This window comes from Aptenodytes patagonicus, chromosome 7 (assembly GCF_965638725.1).
Source record: "Aptenodytes patagonicus chromosome 7, bAptPat1.pri.cur, whole genome shotgun sequence".
Lineage (NCBI taxonomy): Eukaryota > Metazoa > Chordata > Aves > Sphenisciformes > Spheniscidae > Aptenodytes > Aptenodytes patagonicus.
In genome coordinates, this window is record NC_134955.1 from 30,846,845 (window position 1) to 30,865,820 (window position 18,976).

The 18,976-nt window shown below is 39.6% G+C and overlaps 1 protein-coding gene across 1 annotated transcript in view; it reads right to left on the reverse strand.

Annotated features, from left to right (window-relative positions):
* The window catches only part of SPTBN5 (spectrin beta, non-erythrocytic 5), a 97,016-nt gene extending 80,278 nt beyond the window's left edge, over positions 1-16,738 (reverse strand). The window contains exons 1-11 of the mRNA XM_076344652.1: positions 16,628-16,738; positions 13,930-14,097; positions 12,509-12,628; positions 11,536-11,693; positions 10,443-10,671; positions 7,048-7,679; positions 5,919-6,057; positions 4,248-4,480; positions 3,661-3,814; positions 2,552-2,752; positions 1,173-1,379 (exon numbers count right to left, since the gene is read on the reverse strand). Coding sequence (XP_076200767.1) covers positions 1,173-1,379; positions 2,552-2,752; positions 3,661-3,814; positions 4,248-4,480; positions 5,919-6,057; positions 7,048-7,679; positions 10,443-10,671; positions 11,536-11,693; positions 12,509-12,628; positions 13,930-14,097; positions 16,628-16,738 — 2,352 coding nt within the window. The remainder of the gene's footprint in view (positions 1-1,172; positions 1,380-2,551; positions 2,753-3,660; positions 3,815-4,247; positions 4,481-5,918; positions 6,058-7,047; positions 7,680-10,442; positions 10,672-11,535; positions 11,694-12,508; positions 12,629-13,929; positions 14,098-16,627) is intronic.
* Between the last annotated feature and the right edge of the window lie 2,238 nt (positions 16,739-18,976).

Here is an 18,976-nt window from a genome sequence, read left to right on the forward strand (position 1 = left end):
AGCAAAATTTGACAGAATCAGTGGGTGAATATTTCTGATTTGGATAAAAATTTCAGATGGAAGGAAAATTTGGACTTGCTAGTTCAAATCACAGCATTCTGACCCTTTAAACAAAACATTTCCAGTATTTATTTGAATCTGTTTCCTTTGTTTTATTCTGAATGAACCAAATAACTGAAAAACATTTTAATTTTGTTTAAAGAAGAAGCTTCATTTAGCTCATTTTAAAATATATTGATTCAGTAAAAATTCTCATATTGTGCCCACATCAAGGTTGTTGTGGCTGTTTTTTTAACTTTTAAAATTGCCATCAAACCAAGGAATTGACTGTGCTCACAGTTCTCTTTGTGGTGATGTTTTAGTACCTGAACGTTTCCAGTTTCAAAGCTTGTGAGTGCCCTAGTGAATAAATGCTTTTATTTGCACATCAATACCATCTTGTCACATGCTTTTTCATGTTTAATGACAAAGCAATACAATTTTTATTCTAATGAAAATTAATGTTGGAATGATGAGGTAAAGGAAAGACCTGAAGTGGTGCTCATAGCTCTCAAACTGGTTTGGCTAAACATTGAGTGATCATAGAAGTCTGAAAGAAGCAAGCTATGAAATGTGTCATTCATCTCCCCTGACTTCCATTATCAAACGAGCTGATCTCAAGTCAAAAGTTCCCTTTCTAGACAGTGAAAAAGAGGGGCATCTGCAGAGGTTGACTTCAACCCATGTGCCTTAAACATCCGTCCTAGGATAGTATGAATTGCTCCTGGAGCTGTGGGATGGTCCATCACTACATTAGATGCAGAAAGAGTTTGTAAAGATGTTTAGATTAAATGTCTGCTTTTTAAAGCTGATTGAAATTAATAATGTTATGAGAATAAAAAACGAGAAGGTATTTGTGAGGACTGGTAGAGGGAACTAATATAGACTAATATAGCATATTTCTAGCATTTCACAGAACACTAACTAGGTGGGCTATGAGTGGTCAATGAACTTCTTTGTCACCTAAAAATTTGCCTCAATTCTAATTAAAAATTGCTTTTGAATTAAAAAAATGTTCTTGTTTAGGTCCTTTGGACTATTCTATTCTGGCCAAATCAAAATATTTTACATAATTAAAAAACATTTAATTTACATTCTTCAGCAAAATGTGACACAACCCCTCATCTACTTACTGCAGCTGGAGCTTGCTCTGCTGCAACGTCAGCCTGCTCTTTCAGGCGTCTCATCTCAGAGGAGTAGGCTGCAATCTCCTTCTCCAGGCGCAAGTGACGATGCAACAGTGCTTCGGCGCTCGATTCATCTTTTCCGTAGTCCTTGCTGGCCAGAAGGGGCTGCCTTTCTCGCAACCATGAATTTGCTTCATCGATGTCAGCAAAGTACTGAAGGAACACAGGGAAGAAAACACTTGGTTTCATCCTGAAAGTATCATATCTAGCTCCTTCTTGTTTTGAAAATAATGAATAAGGCAGAAATGCCGTTAGGTCTGTAGCTATAAGGTTACTTCCAGGTGTTGTGAAAGCTATGAATAAGGTAGCTCTAAATCCGTGATGTATTTCATGATCACATCAGGCACAGATAATTCACAGAATCACAGTGAGCAAATAGATTCAAGGATTGCCTATATAACTCTTTAAAAACTCCTAACTAACTAAAACTTTATGGTGCTTAATAGCAGTGGTAAAAGGAACCCACAATGTATGATGTTGGTAGGCACCATGTAATTCCAACAGATATTTACTAAAGGTTCTAAGGAATATTCCAACAATTAACTCAGTCTACAACAAAAGCTTTCTTCTTTTTTCCAGAATTTGCGGTCTGTCTGGCTAGGGTTGTAAAAAGGCAAAACACGATTTTGAGATCTATGATAAAGGTACAATAGAAAAAAAGAAAACCTATAGTAGTGAAGGAAAAAGAAAGAACGAAAACACCATAATGATATTAAACTTACTAGACAGAAGAGAGAATTTAGACTTTGTCAAGAACAAAGCTGTTAAGTTTTGTTCAAGTGTCTCATGGGAACAACAGACCGAGCAAAAAACTTAGGAAAGGGAGAATAAGAATATCTGAGAGAAGTTACGTGATTTGTGAATGCTGCTTTTACAAGAGCTTTTTATTTGCACATATGTGAATGTTTGTAGGTGTAAAAGTGTAGATCAGAATGGCAGGGTCAAACGTTTCCCAGGCTTTGGGAAGTTCATGGTCAATCCAAGTCTTATGGCATGTTTCTTTTGTTGTTGGTTTTTGGGTTGGTTTTTTTTTTCCATGTTAGAAAAATGGCACACAGCTACCCAGATCCCACCCTCAGAAAAGACTGCATCAGGACTATTATGTGAGCTATTTCCATTAGCATTTTTAACTTAGAGTAGCTCCCAGCTGCTCAAATCTCCTGCCTGGCTGGCTTGCAGGAGGATTGAGACTGCTGCTGGAGATCTTTTTGAAGACTGACACCTGAAGGCTTCCTGCCACTGTTGCCCTGCATGCAGGGGCACGGGGCAGAACTGAACCACATCCGTTCCCCCCATACCACACACCACAGCAGAGCCCTGCTTACCTGTTTGATGAGAGCTGCTGCCTGCAGGCGGCTTTTGCGATCAGCCACCTCATCTTGAAGCTGCTGCCACAACTTCTGGAGGTTGTCTGTCTGCCTCAGAATGTCCTCCTGGTGCGTAGGGTTCTTCTGGCTGAGCTCCCAGCCCCTCCTCATCACATCTGCACATACGGCCCTGTGGGAATTGCACTCCACTTCGAGAGCCTAGCAGAAGGATGGGAGACACGTCAGCAAAACTCACTCCCCACCAGCTGAGAGCAAAGAGGGGGTCCTATTCTCCACTACTGTAACACATACAATTCCAAGAGCCCTGTGTCTTATCCATGCCTATGACTTTTCCCTGAGCCCTGAGATGATTGCCCCTTGGCTCCCCACACACAAGTTACTGTCCTACTTTTTGTCTTTGATGTGAAGCTTGTTATGCAGTCTTCTCTGTAGGAGATACTTGTTTGTCGTCCACCAATTTAGCTGTCTTATGCTTTCCAGAAGCAACAAATACACAAACAGATGCACACAAATGTATATAAAAATTACAGAAGAGGCTCCTGTTTCAGTTTTGTCATGCAGGTTCTCAAGTCCACAGGTCTCTTTCACTTGTTCACAGTGATTCTTTGCCGTAAGAAGGTAGTAGCTCATATAGCTAAACTTTTGATATTAGCCCACAGCAAGCTCTTAGGGAAAGTGGTAACAGATTTGTAAGCTCACACAATGTTATCCATCCTGTCTGTGGATATCTGTCTTCTTTTCCCTATCTCTTTCTTTCCCCACATCTCTCTTGGCCAGGAAAGGTGGGTGGGAAAACCAAAAAACTAGCAACCTTTTTTCCCTCCCATCCAAAGTGAGCTAATATGGAGCCCAGTGTCTTCACTAGAAGCTGCACTTCTACTCCAGTATACTGAAACATACTCCTTCTCTACCCTTTCCTTCCCCTCTTGGGGAAAAATCCCTATCCTATACATTTTTTAAAAATTCCGATCACTGGTCATGACACTTGAGATAACGAGTGGTTTGACAGCTTTCTTGAAGTGCTGCGCTGACTGAACTGAAGGACATAGATGTTCTAAAACCTTGCTATAATACAAAGACAAGGCACCACCAGCAAAGTAAGATACCTTGTGCTTCTGAATAGAGGCTGTAATCTGGCTGACATCTTTCCCTAATGTTGTCGTTCTTGCTAGCTTCCATTTCTCAGAGATCCACGATTCTTCCTCTTTGCAGTCACGGAAGAATTCAAAAAGCTTCAAAGCATCTTCTAGCTGAGATTTTCTGAAACAAAGAAACAAACAGTATATCTCAGTCAGAATTAGGATCCAATGGAGACAATGATAGCATAATCAAAGAGGAATTTAGAAAATCCAAAATTTGAATGCCTTTAACTCCTCTTTGTCATAGATTAATTTATTCATGGAAGAAGACAAAGGAAACAAAATTACATTTCCCTCTTCCTCTAGGAGATGAGATAATCACATGCTATTCAGACTTCACATAAAGTAAGTCATAATAAATGCTGAGAGTGAAGCTATTCTTCACCTATGAAAGCGAGTGATCTTTTTCAGTCAACTGCAATCAAGACACTCAAGTTGCTTGTGTTATGTCTTTATAAATGGAGAAATGAAAAATTTCAAATGCTGGGAAGCTGTGTCTTCTGATTAAGGGAGTGATTGGCCATAGAAGGAAAAAGCCATAAGCGCAGCCCTACCGTGACTTGCTCACAGCTATAAGGTTCTGATACAGCTGACGAAGCATCTGAACTTTCGCATAAAGCACTTCTGGTTTAACTGTTCTGTCCTTGCTGATTTCTGCTGTCCTCTGGGTGATGTGTGTTAATCTATCATCGTAGGAAGAGATCTGTGAGTCAACCAAATTGTGCTTCTGCAGCAAATCTACTACCTCCAGGAGCTGCTTCCCACAGTCCTGGGAATTCACTAGCACCTGCAAACAAAGTGAGAAACAAAAGGCATTGGCAGAGAGTGCATCCAGGGGCTCAGTACAAAGAAATCCGTTGAAAGGTTCCTGTTGACTCTTATAGCTTTTAAATGTAAAAGAATGATCTCAGCTAGGTGAAGCTGAAAAGCTGCTTAATTAGAGGAATCATACTTTTCTTTCAATTTCACAAGCTAGTGGCAACAATCCAGAGTTTCTATCTACTGCAGTACAAGTAATGGTCTCTTCAAATAAGCATCTGTTTTCACACCTAAGTTATTTCTATTGATTAAGCACTCAAGGTCTCAGAATTGTGGGCGCAAGGAATAGCCCTTTGCTATACACCCATCTGTAGGCAGATTGATTCACAGTCTGTATTTGGAGAATTCTATAATATCCCATTTTATGGTATGTTTTGACTGCAATGGTTTTTTTTGTTTGAGGGACTTACTTGCCTTTGCTATCTAAATAATGAAAATAAGTACTTCATAGTATTTAACTGGTGGCTGATGAAGGTACCAAGTGCTTAAAGTCTGTCCTCTTTCTAACTGTATCAATGGATACAATTATCAATCCTATTGTAGGATGTTATCTTTCCTTACCTATCTTCTCCATATCCTCAAGCTATCACGGTTCCAACAACATTATTACCATTAGGTGTTCTTTGCTTACTAACATTAGAACAGAAAGATTCATAACTTATGGATAGCTCTTATCTTTAGTTTGAAATTCACAACTTCCTATAGCCTGTTGACTCTTTCAACTTAGGTACAAGGCAACCCCTAGTTGTAAGGATTTTTCTGTCTTTAAATAAGACAAGGCAAGACCAAAGGATGTATATATACTTCCTGCCATTACAAAATCAATATGAAACCAGTTATTTCTTATGCTAAAGAGAAGACTTTGGGCTCTGACACTCTGGTAACACTTGGAAATTCTTGCTAAAAGCAATCACTGTGCATTTACAGTGGAACTTTTCGCTCTCACAAGTTTCGGTACCTGAAAGCTAGACATATGCCTGAGCTAGTCCCCAACTGTAGAATCACTGGAGGTACTTCCAGAAGGTAATCCAGAAGAATTATGTGGAATGGGAACAGGTTGCTGTTTTATTCTACTTTCGCTTTTACACTTCTAAATTTAGATGAAGATTATCTCCCATCTTTATTTTACTACATAACTTGAACCTGTAGTGCACTCCCTATAATATCATATCTCGCTTTCTGATTAGGGAGAGCCCCTGTAGCAAAGCCTGTTTCTTCTCATGTAGTTACCTGCAATGATGAACTGAAATGCATAGTTAGGCATCTAAGTAAACATGGTGTATTTTTTCTATAGCTGATAGGTTTGTCTTCTGTTGGGACCAGGCAGTCCCGGGAACATGGGGGCTTTTTTAGGGACACACACTGGTAGCAGTACAAACTGTGTGTCGGTCGAGAGGGCTCAGTACCTGCAGCTCTTTCAGCTCTTCTGTAATGGCATCAATGTCTCTCAGGAGGCCCAGAATTTCCTGCATTGTACCCAGGGAGTGTTGTCGTCTCTGCAGCTGATCCAAAAGATCCTGCCATTGCTTTGAAATGCTGTTTTGCCTACAAAGGAAGGGAGAGAAATGACCAATTTGGACCAAAGACTTTGGGCAGCACTGGGAGATTCTCGGTGCTTGCAGCTTTAGAGGAGCTAAATGAACACACACAACTCTTGCCACTAGTGCAGGAGGACAGGCCATGATCACAAAACAGATCAAAGCAATGCTATTATCTAATTAGTGTGATCACGAGGAGGAATTTTGACTAGCACATCAACTGTCATTGACTTTTTTAATTTAGACATTGTTTTTTATGGATCCTCATACCTGACATCCCACATTGCTTTCATCTGATACAATGGAAAGGCTTGGAAAAAAGAAGTGGTCTTTAAATGGCTGCTTAAAGTAAAAAATTAATCTAAACCATATCATGAGTCACAATCTGATCTCATAAAGAGTTTGGTTTACTCTTTTATAACTGTTTTTCTTAGTTTTCTCACAGGTTTCTGATTTTGTCTGAACTTTGAAAAGCACTGAAATACCACAAGAGAAGTTATTTGTGCGGCATTCTTAGCCATTCCCAAATCAGACTATATTGATACTCAGAGAAGTCATAATTTCTCAAGATTTGCTCCAAACTGGAATCAATCTGAGAAGACTTTGTGCCTTAACTAATCTGTGTGTCCCCAAACAACACACAAACAGAAATGTGTTGATTTGGAAAAAATTGTATCCCTCTAAGCATTTTTGATGGAAGATAGGATTTTTGGCAGAACAAGTATTTTCATATATAATGAAAATATTCTAAAACTAATTTTCAACAGAAATCAGCCTGAGGGTTTGATCATTCAAGAAAAAAAAATAAAATTTTAAAGATGATGAAGCATTTGTCTTATATGCTGAAACTGTTCACAGGTAGAAGAAATTCCTGCCAGTCCTACTCAAGAAGAGCAGAGCTACAATTCATAGCTACAATTCATTTTCTTCCACCACACCACAGAATTTCAGCTAATTTCAACCTCCACCACTACACAGTCTCATGACTGTCACTCACTTCTTCACGATTTGATCTTTGCCATGATAGTTCTCCTGGCTGATGACTGTGGCCATTTCATCCAAAGCTGTGAAGCGTTCCCTCCTGGGGAGTACATCTGCCACAATGGCTTCCAGCTTCTTACTGGCAGCCTCCATCCTGTCTGCGCTCTCCGGCCAGAAGTCCTGCTTCCCAATCACTTTCCTCATGTCTTCCAAGTAGGACTCACGCAGGGCTGCCTTATTCATGAACCTCTGGGCTAGCTGTTCCAGCCTTTCTAGCCTCAGCATCTCCTTCTGCAGTGCTTTTCCCCGGTTGTGCTCTGCCTTTTCCAGGATAATCCAGTGCTTTTCCACATCCTGCAGCATCCTCCCCTCTGGGGGCAAGTATGGCCGTTGGTTGTTGGCTCTCTGCTTGGTCCTTATGTTGAAGAGGTGAGCTTCAATTATGCCCTTCTCTTGATATTTGGGGGGTTTCTCCACAGTGCGAAAGGTCTTGAAGTTGGCCATGAGCAGCCACATTTCCTGAAGAGAGTTGGGGAAATGACGGTCATCCAGTTCCATCACCTTCTGTTTAATCCATTTCAGGAGGTCAGAGACCATCTGCTCATACAGAAGCTTCAAGTCATCTATCTCCTTCAGGAAGAACATGATCTGTGGTGGGAATATGAAGTTACAAGCCACATAAGAAGCAGAACAAAGCAAGGTGGGTGAACAGAAAACAACATCTTCATAAACCAAGCTTAGGATTCAAACAGTTGAATATATGTCAGGAAAATAGTATTTAACAAGCAGGTTGCCACAGTGGCAATTTTATACCAATGTGGTGATATAGCTGTCACATCTGAGGCCAGGTGAAATCCTAGAATAACCTTCCATAAAGCACAGATAAATAAATATTATTTAATGTCTCATTTCAGTTTTTATTTAAGAAAAGGTTAATTTTGGAATAAACAGCATGCATGTGGAGACTGTCAGCAGTTCTATGCAGGCTGACTAGAAAGCAAGAATCCCAAACTGAGGGTTCAGATTTTTTGTTTCACAATGGAAAAAAACAGATTTTTTTTCCCCCATTCTCCTTCCTAAAAACAAAGCAATCCTATCCCATCTAATATGCAACTACCCCCTCTTAGCTTTACCACCTTAGGCTGCAGGAGACCATCTGACAAGATCCTGGTTCTCTCACATGCCCACAGCAGACTGTGGTCAAAAAGCCCCTTCTCAATTTCTTCTGTTGGAGCTGTTTTTCTTTATATAAATTATTAGAGAATGACTCATAGCCAAACAGGGATTTGGTAAGGAAGTTAACTCTGATTCAATACTAATTTTCCAAGTCCAGGACATATATCTGTTTCATTTGTGGTCTGACCTGCCTTTATTTCAAGTTCAGGTAAACACTGGGGCAAACATTTAGAATGAAATCCGTAATGAAATAGAAAGTGTTAGAATAAAATCATCCTTTCTTTCCATTTTACATTTTTTTCCATCTTTGTCTTTTTACTTTATATTATATTTTTTCCTCCCCCTAACTCAGTAGCCCTCCTGCAGACGTCAGGTTTAATGCTGAACAATGTTGTCTGCCTCTATCATTCCCCTGAGCGCGCCTGCTCCAAACAGGCAGATTAGTAAGGGTAATTAGTAAGGCAGATAAGTAGGTAACCTGCTTTTACCTACCACAAAGCGCACTTGGCAATGAATAAGTGTCACAGTGTTGGAAGAGGAGTAAAACAGCACCAACCTTTAGTGCAGGAAAAGCAGCCCGTGACATCAGGGCTCCCTTCTGTATTTTCTGCCATCGTACCCAGTTCTTGCTGAAAGATCCTAGCAAATGCATGGTCACCTCACATGGGAGGGGGAAAGGAGATTTACCTCCCTGGGTTGATTCTCTCTGCCATCCTGGTCACACACTTAGTTTGAATGCAAAAGCTTACTTGACACATTCAGGCTTCCCTCCCCAATCCTATTAGTAAATTCAGAGCTGCCTATTTGAGGGGACTAAGGACATGAAGAGATTAACATCTGTTTTGTTCTCCTTCTGAATGTTTGTGTGTGTCAGAAATGCAGGAAGACAGGAATGCAATATTAGAGACGGGCTAAAAACAGGGAAGGAGGCAAAGAGAGAAAAAGAAGCAGGTAAGTGAAAAGAGAGAGAGAAAAGAAAGAGTAAATATACCTATACAAAATGGAAAAAACAGTGGAGCACAACAAGAACTGAAAAAGAACAGAGTAAGAAATACTCTTTCTGTTTTTTCCCATAATACAAAAGTTATGTCCTATTTGATCCTTATAGTTCCTCTAATACATGCTTGGTGACTCAAGGACCGTTTCAGGTTTATCAGAAGAAATATAATGTCTCCTGGCCAAAATCCAGAGACTCGCGTGTAGATCAGTCAAATCCTACTGCCAACTCTCCTCACTGATGCCCAGTCTTTGTTTGACCGAATTCCAAGTCCTGCTCTCATCTAACACTTTTCTTCAGAGAACATCACTGTTACTGATACATGTTTCGGGATCGTCTTGTTCTTGTCCCAGACCACTTTGTTAGCTGAGCAAGCCCTGCTTTGCAAAAGCTTTTCACCTTGTCACCACCAGGGAAGTCTAGTTTGGATTTTTTGCACGTTCATGCACATGTGGATGTTCATGTAGGACCCATCCTGGGTGGGTAGGTTTTCTGTGGGCTATTTGTTTTGTATTTTTGACAAAACCAGAATAGGTTATTCTGAAGGTAGAAAAGAAATTCTCTCTAAGGAAAGTGGTCTTCAGTGGAACAACCACAAAATTCCTTCAGTTTTCCATCAACAGGATGCAAGTAGTTTTTAATAGAACTCATGATCATATGTGAGACAAAAGGTATGTTGAAACTGAAAAAACCCCTTTTTTTAGCTTTGGGGTTTTTTTCCCCTAGGAGTGTTTCCCCTTCTTTTGCACTCCCTCTTTTTTCATGTCTTTTTATTTATTTATTTATTTAGTACCTGACTAAGGAGTTCAAAAGAAAGGATGAGGATTTTCACAGGAAATAAAAATCCAAAGTAGTCTCATAGAATAAGGTATCATCTTTCCTATTAAATCAGAAAATTGTTGACTAGATCTGCTTTTGCCTAGCAGTAATCCTCCCAAGATTAATGAGATCTGTATGCCTCAAGCTGCCTTGGAACCACATCAGTTTTCAAACAGAAACTGTGAGGTCAAAAAGGGATTCATTTTCAGTGAGATAAATACAATCCCCTTTAGAGATCAGAGAGTCTACAGACACCTCTCAAGATTCAAGTGACGATAAGAGGTCTTTCAAAAGGCTATGCCATTTGATTCAGTTCAAATGATCCTGAAGTTGAGCTCGCACCAAAAAAAAAAAAATTCCAACATAAATTTAGCTTTATGTATTTAACTTTTAACTTCTGAAGTTAGCAATGCACTTACTTTGGTAAGTCGCTTTTGTATTGTCTGTCCTTGTTTCAGTCTGGAGAAGTAGTGGTAATAGAGTGACACATAAGTCATGATGGATCTCTCATCTGGGTAGGGTACTGCCACATCCTCAGCATCAAGCAGTTTGCTGATTCCTAGCTCTTTCTCAGCAACATCGAAGGCATTGTTCAGGTTTTTGATGGGCTGGTCCTGCCGCAGTGAACTATAGTGGATAAGATCAGGCCTGGGCAAGGAGAAGAACAGGGCGTGGAGGGGAAGAAAGATTTATGTTTGTCATAAGTTCTTTCAGATTATAAACCATAAACTGTTTATTAGACTAAGGAATGTGACATTAACGCTGACATTACTTTGACCCTGAGCTTCATTCAAGAGCATCACCCCTTGCCTAGATAACAGGAAGAAAATTGTCCCTTATGAAATTGAAGTACCACTCCCAGCAAATCTGCCCTTCACTTATTTATCCTCTTCACTGATGGGTGAAAACCAAAGCCCACTAGAGAGGCAATTCTGAAAAGGGAGGTGACTCCCAGCTGGGTAAATTAGAGGATCCCGCAGTGGTATCCTGCTAGAACATTCAGCAGAACTGTTAATGGGAGAAGAAATGTTCGAGGTTCTCCCAAGTGGTTTCTCTCTTCTGCTTTGGGCTGTTTTCTTCACACTTTTTCAAAGGGCCAGAGAAAGAGACTGAGGAGTTGTTACTCTGTTGCAGTTGAACCAGAAGGTATACATGCTCACAAAGTTAATACAATAAAACCAGTCTCTAAAATAATGACTTTTGAAAAGAGCAATGGGAACATGATTGAGGGGCTAAGACCAAATAATGGGCAGCATTGTTCAAATGTGTGATATTCCCTTGGAAATTCGATTTTATGCCCAACAAAAGGAACTACCAAACAGGAGCTTTTGGTCCTTCCTTCCTCAGAGAGAGAATATCCATTTAAGAAAGGAAAGTCTTCAGTGAGAAAGGGCAAAGGGAGAACTTGACAGTTTCTCGACAAATACTCGTAATTCAGACCCTGGAACAACTTGTGCCGGAGCTAGAAACAGCAATGAGCAACTCCTCCTGAACTGATCCATCAGATCTTACCTGTGAGCATGTATGAGAGCATTGAAGGCCAGCCCATCACTCCAGCTTTTGGAGAAGTCCTTCACATTCACATTGGAATAACTGGCAGTTTTATGCTGACACCAGAGTAGTAAGGCTTCATTGGCAAACAGAACGTCAGCTCTGCCTCCAAATTCTTCCTGTGAAGAGAGCAGGGAAAAGAAAAATCAGTGTGAACAATCTATGGAAGTAGCATCAGTGGGTTTACGCTTATGTTCCCAAAGATCACTTTGTATTACTTCTGCCCTATTCACAAATCACCTTAAAGTCACGACTTGCAGACAGAATCTGCCATGAAGGTAGACTGATTTAACATGAAAGTAGAAGTTTTCTATTAAAGTAAAAGTGAATTGAATGAACTAAAAAATTATAACATGAAATGCAGGTGTTAAAAAGTTTTTAAATGTTTCTCTTCTGCAACGTTTGTAGAAATCAAGTGGAAAGCAAAGCTCAGTTTGTTTGCTTCCTTAGCTGTGAACTAGAACTCAGAAACAAATATAATGTATCCAGGTCTAATGTTAGAAATTATTAACTTTGATTTCATAATACCTTCATAGGATCTTATCTTTCATGTACTTAGAGTACATATTAAATAATTTTAAAAAGAATACTTTTCTTCAGAGAAAGAGCAAAGGAGAAGCATGCAGTTCAAATCTAGAGAGAACTGTCATCAGAGAAATTCTTTCTGGAGTCAAAAGCCAGTAAAAAGTTTGTGGAAGAGAGTAAGGAACATAGATATCCTGTCTACCTCCAAGTTACTGTTTTCTGTCTGAGAAACTATAAAATGGATTCAATTGCTTTTAGAAATAGCTGGCTGAGTAACTGGGTAATATTATAAGACCTGCATGATCAAAACGGGTGGGGAAACATCATCAAAATGATCCTTGCTGGCCTGAAACTCTACAAAGTCTCTGAAATACTCTAATCAGGCAAAAAGACAGAGACACTGTTTTACCTTATCAAGTTTGATAGACGAAATCTGAAATCGAAGTATAATGATCCAGATAAGTCCCAGGATTAAGGTTCTGTCACCATCTACGATATTCTCAGGACCAATCACTTTTACTTGTACCTGCTAATAAACCAATACCCATTCAGCATAAAAGTACTCATGTCCTGCTCTCTGAAGGAGGTATCTGTGTAACAAGCTGCTATTGAAGAAGGTGTTCAGGCTGTTTTCTTACGGAAACAGGTTTTACGTGATGTCTTCATTTGTCTATATACCTGCGAGCTCCCATGTTCACCCCCTAGCTCTCACGTGCACCAAGGATGTGTTTCAGCAAAAGCCTGGCAAAGGGATGGTGGTCTCAAAGATTTAAAGTTCCTATAAGGGTTTTGAAAACTGGTGGTTAAGGAGAGGAAAGAAACACAATTCAGCGCTCCTTTCCTCAAAAGGAGTGACAGCAGGGCAAACTCAGAGATCATCTCCTCTATCTGGTCTCCAGTCAGCTAGTCAACATATAGTTCTTGGGCTCACCAAACAGTACAAACATCCTACTAAACAAGCCATGGCTGCCTTCTCCACTATTACTTGAGCAGCAAGCAGGGTTGTAGTTTATGACAACAAGGCGGTATCTCCTCAAGAAGTCTGAGCATGCTATACTGGCTCCTGCTACCTGCATGATCCCCTCCCTGGAGGCTGGACTCATGTGACAAGTGCATGTGACAAGTGATGGTTGGCTGGTCCAGCTGGCAGAGCCTGGATGTGCACATACCACTGGGCCTTACACGGTGTGTACCCTTAGCAGGCATATGTCAGCTGGAGCCCCGTGCTGTATTGCATTTATTTTGTAATTAGCAAAAATCCAGACATTATATACTTTCCCACGTCTACTGCTATGAAACCCCTCTGCTCCTTTGGATTTCATAGCACAGAGTTTTGTGTGATGATTTTCCAGAGAGGTCTACAATAAATTGTTTGCTTGGAAAAGAAAATAAATTACATACTAATTTGTAGCTGAAATGAGGATGCACAACTGGAATAAATAAAACCACTGCAATGACTTGCTGAAACTGTTAGAATCGGAGCTCTAAAAAAATCTCCATTTTTATACCAGGTAGCTTCACCTTTGCCTAATGATGTTTGCTCTCCCCCAACATCTGGGAAAACACAACATCTACAAAGATATAGAAATGCAGTATGTTTTCATTTAGGCGTGACTTGTTTTGGGGGAACATTAGCTGTTTATAAGTCATGTTACACAAATAAAGAAATTCAAATCTGATGACTTTTTTTTTCTTTTAATAATACCCCTGGCCTGTCTTCAAAGAATATCTTACTGTGTATTAGAGGGGGAAATCATAATGAACATAATTCTATAATTAGTTAGTAACATACATAAGCTATTGTGATCTCTAATATCAATATTAACTTACCTTGGATTTCAGAAATGTGATGGCTTTGCTGTTGTTCTCTAGAAAATGCACTCTCATCTTTCCCCGGTTCGGTCTGGGCAAAGCTTCTCCAGAGAGCAGCTCCAGGAGTTGCATGAGAGAGATGCCATCCTTCAAGTCTGTGTAAATATCTTCTATCTCAACCTTTACCTGTGAAGACCCGTCAGACAATACAGACTCTGGCTGAACATTTGGCCCACAGAACACTCTACTTCTAATACTAAACAAACAACACATTCTTGCTGTTTCACGGAGCCTGCTGTATGTCGGTGCATATAAGCGAAAAGTGATGAATCTTAATTCACAAAAAATGGATTTGCAGGCGGACTGACATTATTTATGAAAGTAGGCTGAAGTAAAAAAACCAAACAAACCCACAACTGGCAAATAAAGAAAAAAGGAGATTTTGAAAAATATTAAAAAGTTCAGCATTTTCAAAATCAAACATTTTGGAAGTACTGACATTTTCTATTTCAGTTCAAATGAATCTTTTCAACTTTTTATTCTGAGCAATGCATTTCATTTAAAAATTGAGCTGATAATCCCATTCAATGACTCAGTTCTTACTCCATAGTCTCAACAAAGTCTATTACATCCTGCTTAGACCTGTGCTGTCACCATATTTTTAGCCAGTCTCACACTACGCAAAAGATTAAGATCTTTTACAAAAATGTATTTCATTTCTGCCAGTAGTGAGGTCACCCAGTGCTTAGGTGATACAACACGACATAGTGTGTACTCTGACCTAACAAGAACTTGCCTTGGGTGTTTCCTTTTGGCCTTATGCCACTAGCCATCGAGAAGTGACATTAAAACCATACCACACACCCAACAATAATTTACTGTGATTTTGAAATCATGGTAAATAATCTTTTTGTCTTCAGGGAAAAAAAAATTCTTAAGTTAAATAGCAGCTTTTTTTAATTCAGAGAATAGTTACATGTAGGGGAAAAGAAGGACAAGTAACAGACACGCACTTTTTCATTCCTGACCAATTATTAATCCGTTTAACAGATCTTTTCTCCAGGGAAAGAAGAAAACACTGAAAGTATAAAAGCAACTCAGAGAGACTTTAAGTCTGTACTGTGTGTGGAACAAGAATTTACAACTTTCTCTGACTGATTATCTCCATGAAAAACTCCCTGTTTAGTTGCCAACTTTATTTCTTTTTGCATATTAAATAAACTTAAAATTCTGCCTACGGTATATTACCATAAAAAAAGTTAAAGCTGTTCTATTCTGTGACACTTCTATAAATGAAGAATAGTTCCATTTAAATTTGTAAAGAGACAGTCTTCATATATCTGCTTTATGCCTCAGCCAGCAATAGTTTTAATAGCTTTGTTGCATCATTCTTCCCATAAAGATACCAATCACAGATTGCTTAACAAATTCAATCCAATAGCATCCTTAGTGCCAGACTTGAAGTAGTCAACAGTGCAACTGAGAATACTGCAGTGTGCTGTAGCATGATCCAATCACATTAAAGCGTGTGTTGAAAAGCTGAGACTACGTTGCTGGGAAGACCTAGATAAGATGTCAGTCTCTGCACTGTTTCTTACCGTATATGGTTCGGAAAGCTCTCGCAGGCTTTTATGATACATGAACAAGTACTGTGCAGGCAGTTAAGACTGGCATTTTAATCTTTGAACTTGAAGGTGTTTTTAAAATGAGAAAGTATATGTATTTATCTGGAGATAAACAGAAATAATTTGCTACAGCATAAAAACCTAACTTTCTGCAGGTGGCAAAATGAGAATGTGTTTTGCAGTTCTTCTCTCATGGTAAGAAAAATAAATTTAAAAGTTTGTTGTGGTCTGAGGCTGCCTTTGCACCAATCACCAGCTTAAAACATTACACTGAAAAAAATGCATCTAGTACTGAAACATCATATAATAGTGATGAGGTAGAATGGAACCAAGAGACCTTGTCCTGCTTGGTGTCGCCAAGGTCCATTTTCATTAATATCAACTACATTAATATCAACTACAGACTCTGGAAAAGGGAATTGGTTTTGGATGATGTAATTCCCTACTGTGACACAGCTACATCATTTGTGCCTGAAATGAGTTTATCTGCAGTAAGCCTAGAGACTTTTGGAATATGTTGGAGTTACCTTGCACACACAAATCAACTGTACGCTAGCTCTGAAGCTTTTTGGAAGTCTGAGGCTTACTGAAAACAAACTGGTCTATACTTGCATGGTAGTATGTCTGAAATTGCTACACTTAAGGCAACTTTTTCAGAGACATTGAGTGGCAAATCAAGCTGGACTGATAAGGCAAAGCAGAAAGTCTTAAATTTTGGCCAGGCAATTAAGAACTGAGCATTGTTTGGGGAAATCCAGACACTTTACTTATAGGAAAAAGAAGAGCAAATAAAGATCTTCCTCTGAAATGATCACCAAGATACAGTGGACATCACTATATGACAGGGTTATAAAGTCTACAAAAGCGAACCCTAATTTCAAGGAAGACTGGTAACATGGACAATGGAGACAGATGTAAGGTAAAAGATACAGGCTGGAGCACTCTGGTTAGTCAAAGCCTTCCTTGCTTGCATATATGTGTAATGACAACACTCAGGAAAAATATGTAAAAAAAGAACATAAAAAAAGAATACAGTGGGTGAAATAAACTAAAAAACAGAAAAAAATCCCCAAATTGAAGGAGCTACCTACATTATTCCTGAAGAAGACATTGTTCATCCAGTTGGTGAAGGTTTTCTTTTGCATGGACATACGCTGCTCCTGCAGCTTTTTGATATGATCTTTTTCATATTCGGTACCCATGGTCACCTAGGAAGTCAGAAACTCCAGTGAGGTGCTCAGTGCTGAAGAGATCTGCCTGGTCAGCTAAAAAAACCAGTAACATGCCCAGTGTATGTAGGGAACACAGCCCCAACAGATACAAGATTCAATACCACACCCAGTATAATACCTTAATTTCCTTTTGCTTGTACTTTGCACTTTAATTTCACTCAACTTTATTTTTAACTTACTTGAGTTCTCCCTTTTAAAATGCTTCTCTAGTTTCAGGGTGAAAATGTGACATGTACCTGCACAGCTTTACTTTCTTTCTTTCAGTCTCTCCCCCGTCACTTGATCCCATGAGGAGCACCATGATCTGAAAGCTATCAATAACTTCCTTGGGTGTGCTGGAAGCACATGACAGAGAACTGATCTTAGATCCTGTCAAAAGAGGGATCTGCAAATCACTTCCAATGTAGTGCTTGAAAGTGTGTTATGTTCTCTGGGGACTGGTTGAGACGCTGCTGTTGGCTTTCAGACCACAGTATTTCCAACAGAAATCAAATAGCTGCTTAGAAAGGAAATGGAACCAACTTGGTTCTTTCCTCTCATGAGGAGATGTCACTGTAAGGATGGTGCCACAGGTTCATAATCACATGGAAAAGGTCCTGGGCTGGAAGTCGGGACGTGTTATTCCTCTTCCCCAGGCTATCACAGACTTGTCTGCCTCATCCATATCAGTGAAAAATCAGGCTTGTAATTCATCACAGCACCCAAGCTGAACATTCAGGAAGATTAGAAAGGAGGAGTCTTCCCTTTAGAGTTTGTGACACAATAAACTGGATTTCAGCTTAACTGAACAACTCTGGGCATCATTTGGCTTACGGTGTAAATCTATAACAGCAGTGACCTTGCTGTTATGAAGGCAAGAGAATCACTTAAAAAAAAAAAACAAACCAGTGTAAGATCCATAACTACAGACATCTTTAGTGACCAAACATCATCTGCTTGGACTACTGCCATAATTGTAAGTATTACCTGGATATCAGCCTAGCTGTGAAACCAAGAAACCTGTTGTAATGGTGGAAGAGGAGAGAGGTGTCTGCTGCTGTCAACCCACTGCAAAGAGAAGGGAATGAAAAATTAACAAACTGACAAACTGCAGAGGTGTGGAGCAGGGTGACCTGCTTCCCAAATATACCGTGTCCATTTTGTGAAGGCCCAGTTCTGAACTATCCTGGGCTCTGTGCCCTTTTAATTCATTAAACATAAAATACTGAAAAAAAAAACATTATCTGTCCTAGTGTGAGAAGACAGCAATAGGGAACTAGCAACAGCAGCCACTGCAAATGGGAAGTTGCTTGCCTGATAGTTTTCCGTGCTCTAATAAATATGAAGAATGTTGCCATTTTACAAGATGAAAAGGTGTGGGAAATGCAGAAGCAATGATTTGTTACTGCATTTTCTATTTTTTTTTGGGGGGGGGGGGCAGATGTTTCTTAACCCCCAGTGCTTGACTTCTGCAAAACAGGGACAGCATTGAAGCCTGACAGTTCAGCAGCAACACAGGGAAGGATCACGACCATAGATGAAAACCTTAAGAAAGAAAGAATTTAGCAAAGTTTGAAATGGAACTGTAAAGAAGATCCTCACAATATTTTCTGACCTTTTGGGCTAGTTCAGCACTGCCTACTTTCTCCATCTGGAGAGCAGATATTCAAAGAATTGCCTTTCCCTGCCAGAGGTGTGATATTAACTCACTCTCATGTAATAAACCCATACAGTTAACCCATACCATAATGCCATTTCTGAATTTGCCAAATGGTTCTCAGAATGTCTGTGGGGTCCTTTTTTTAAAAGGGTTGTTATCCAAGCATTACAGCCACCCTGAACAATGATCAAACTGATTTCATTTAGGTGCAAAGGAAGCTTATTTGTTGAGCTATTGCCTCACACAATAGCTCACCTGTTTTATTAAATTAAGTTAGAAATGCTCCCTGCATTGCTAGATGATTACCTGAAGACAGATCTGTAATAGATTATCTGCATTTGCAGGATGCAAAGGCAGTGCTAAAAGCCAAATCTGGCTATAATGATACATTACAGAAAAAAGATCAAAGAACGTTAAAAAAAATGGACTTACTCGGGTTTGGAGGAACTCCTTTCTGACATTCAGCAGCTGGTCATTCTGGAGAATGACTTTCTGTTGTAGATCCACTTGTATTGCTATGTTCAGCTCGCTGTTTTCATGCAAAATGACCTTTGAATTCAGGAACAGAG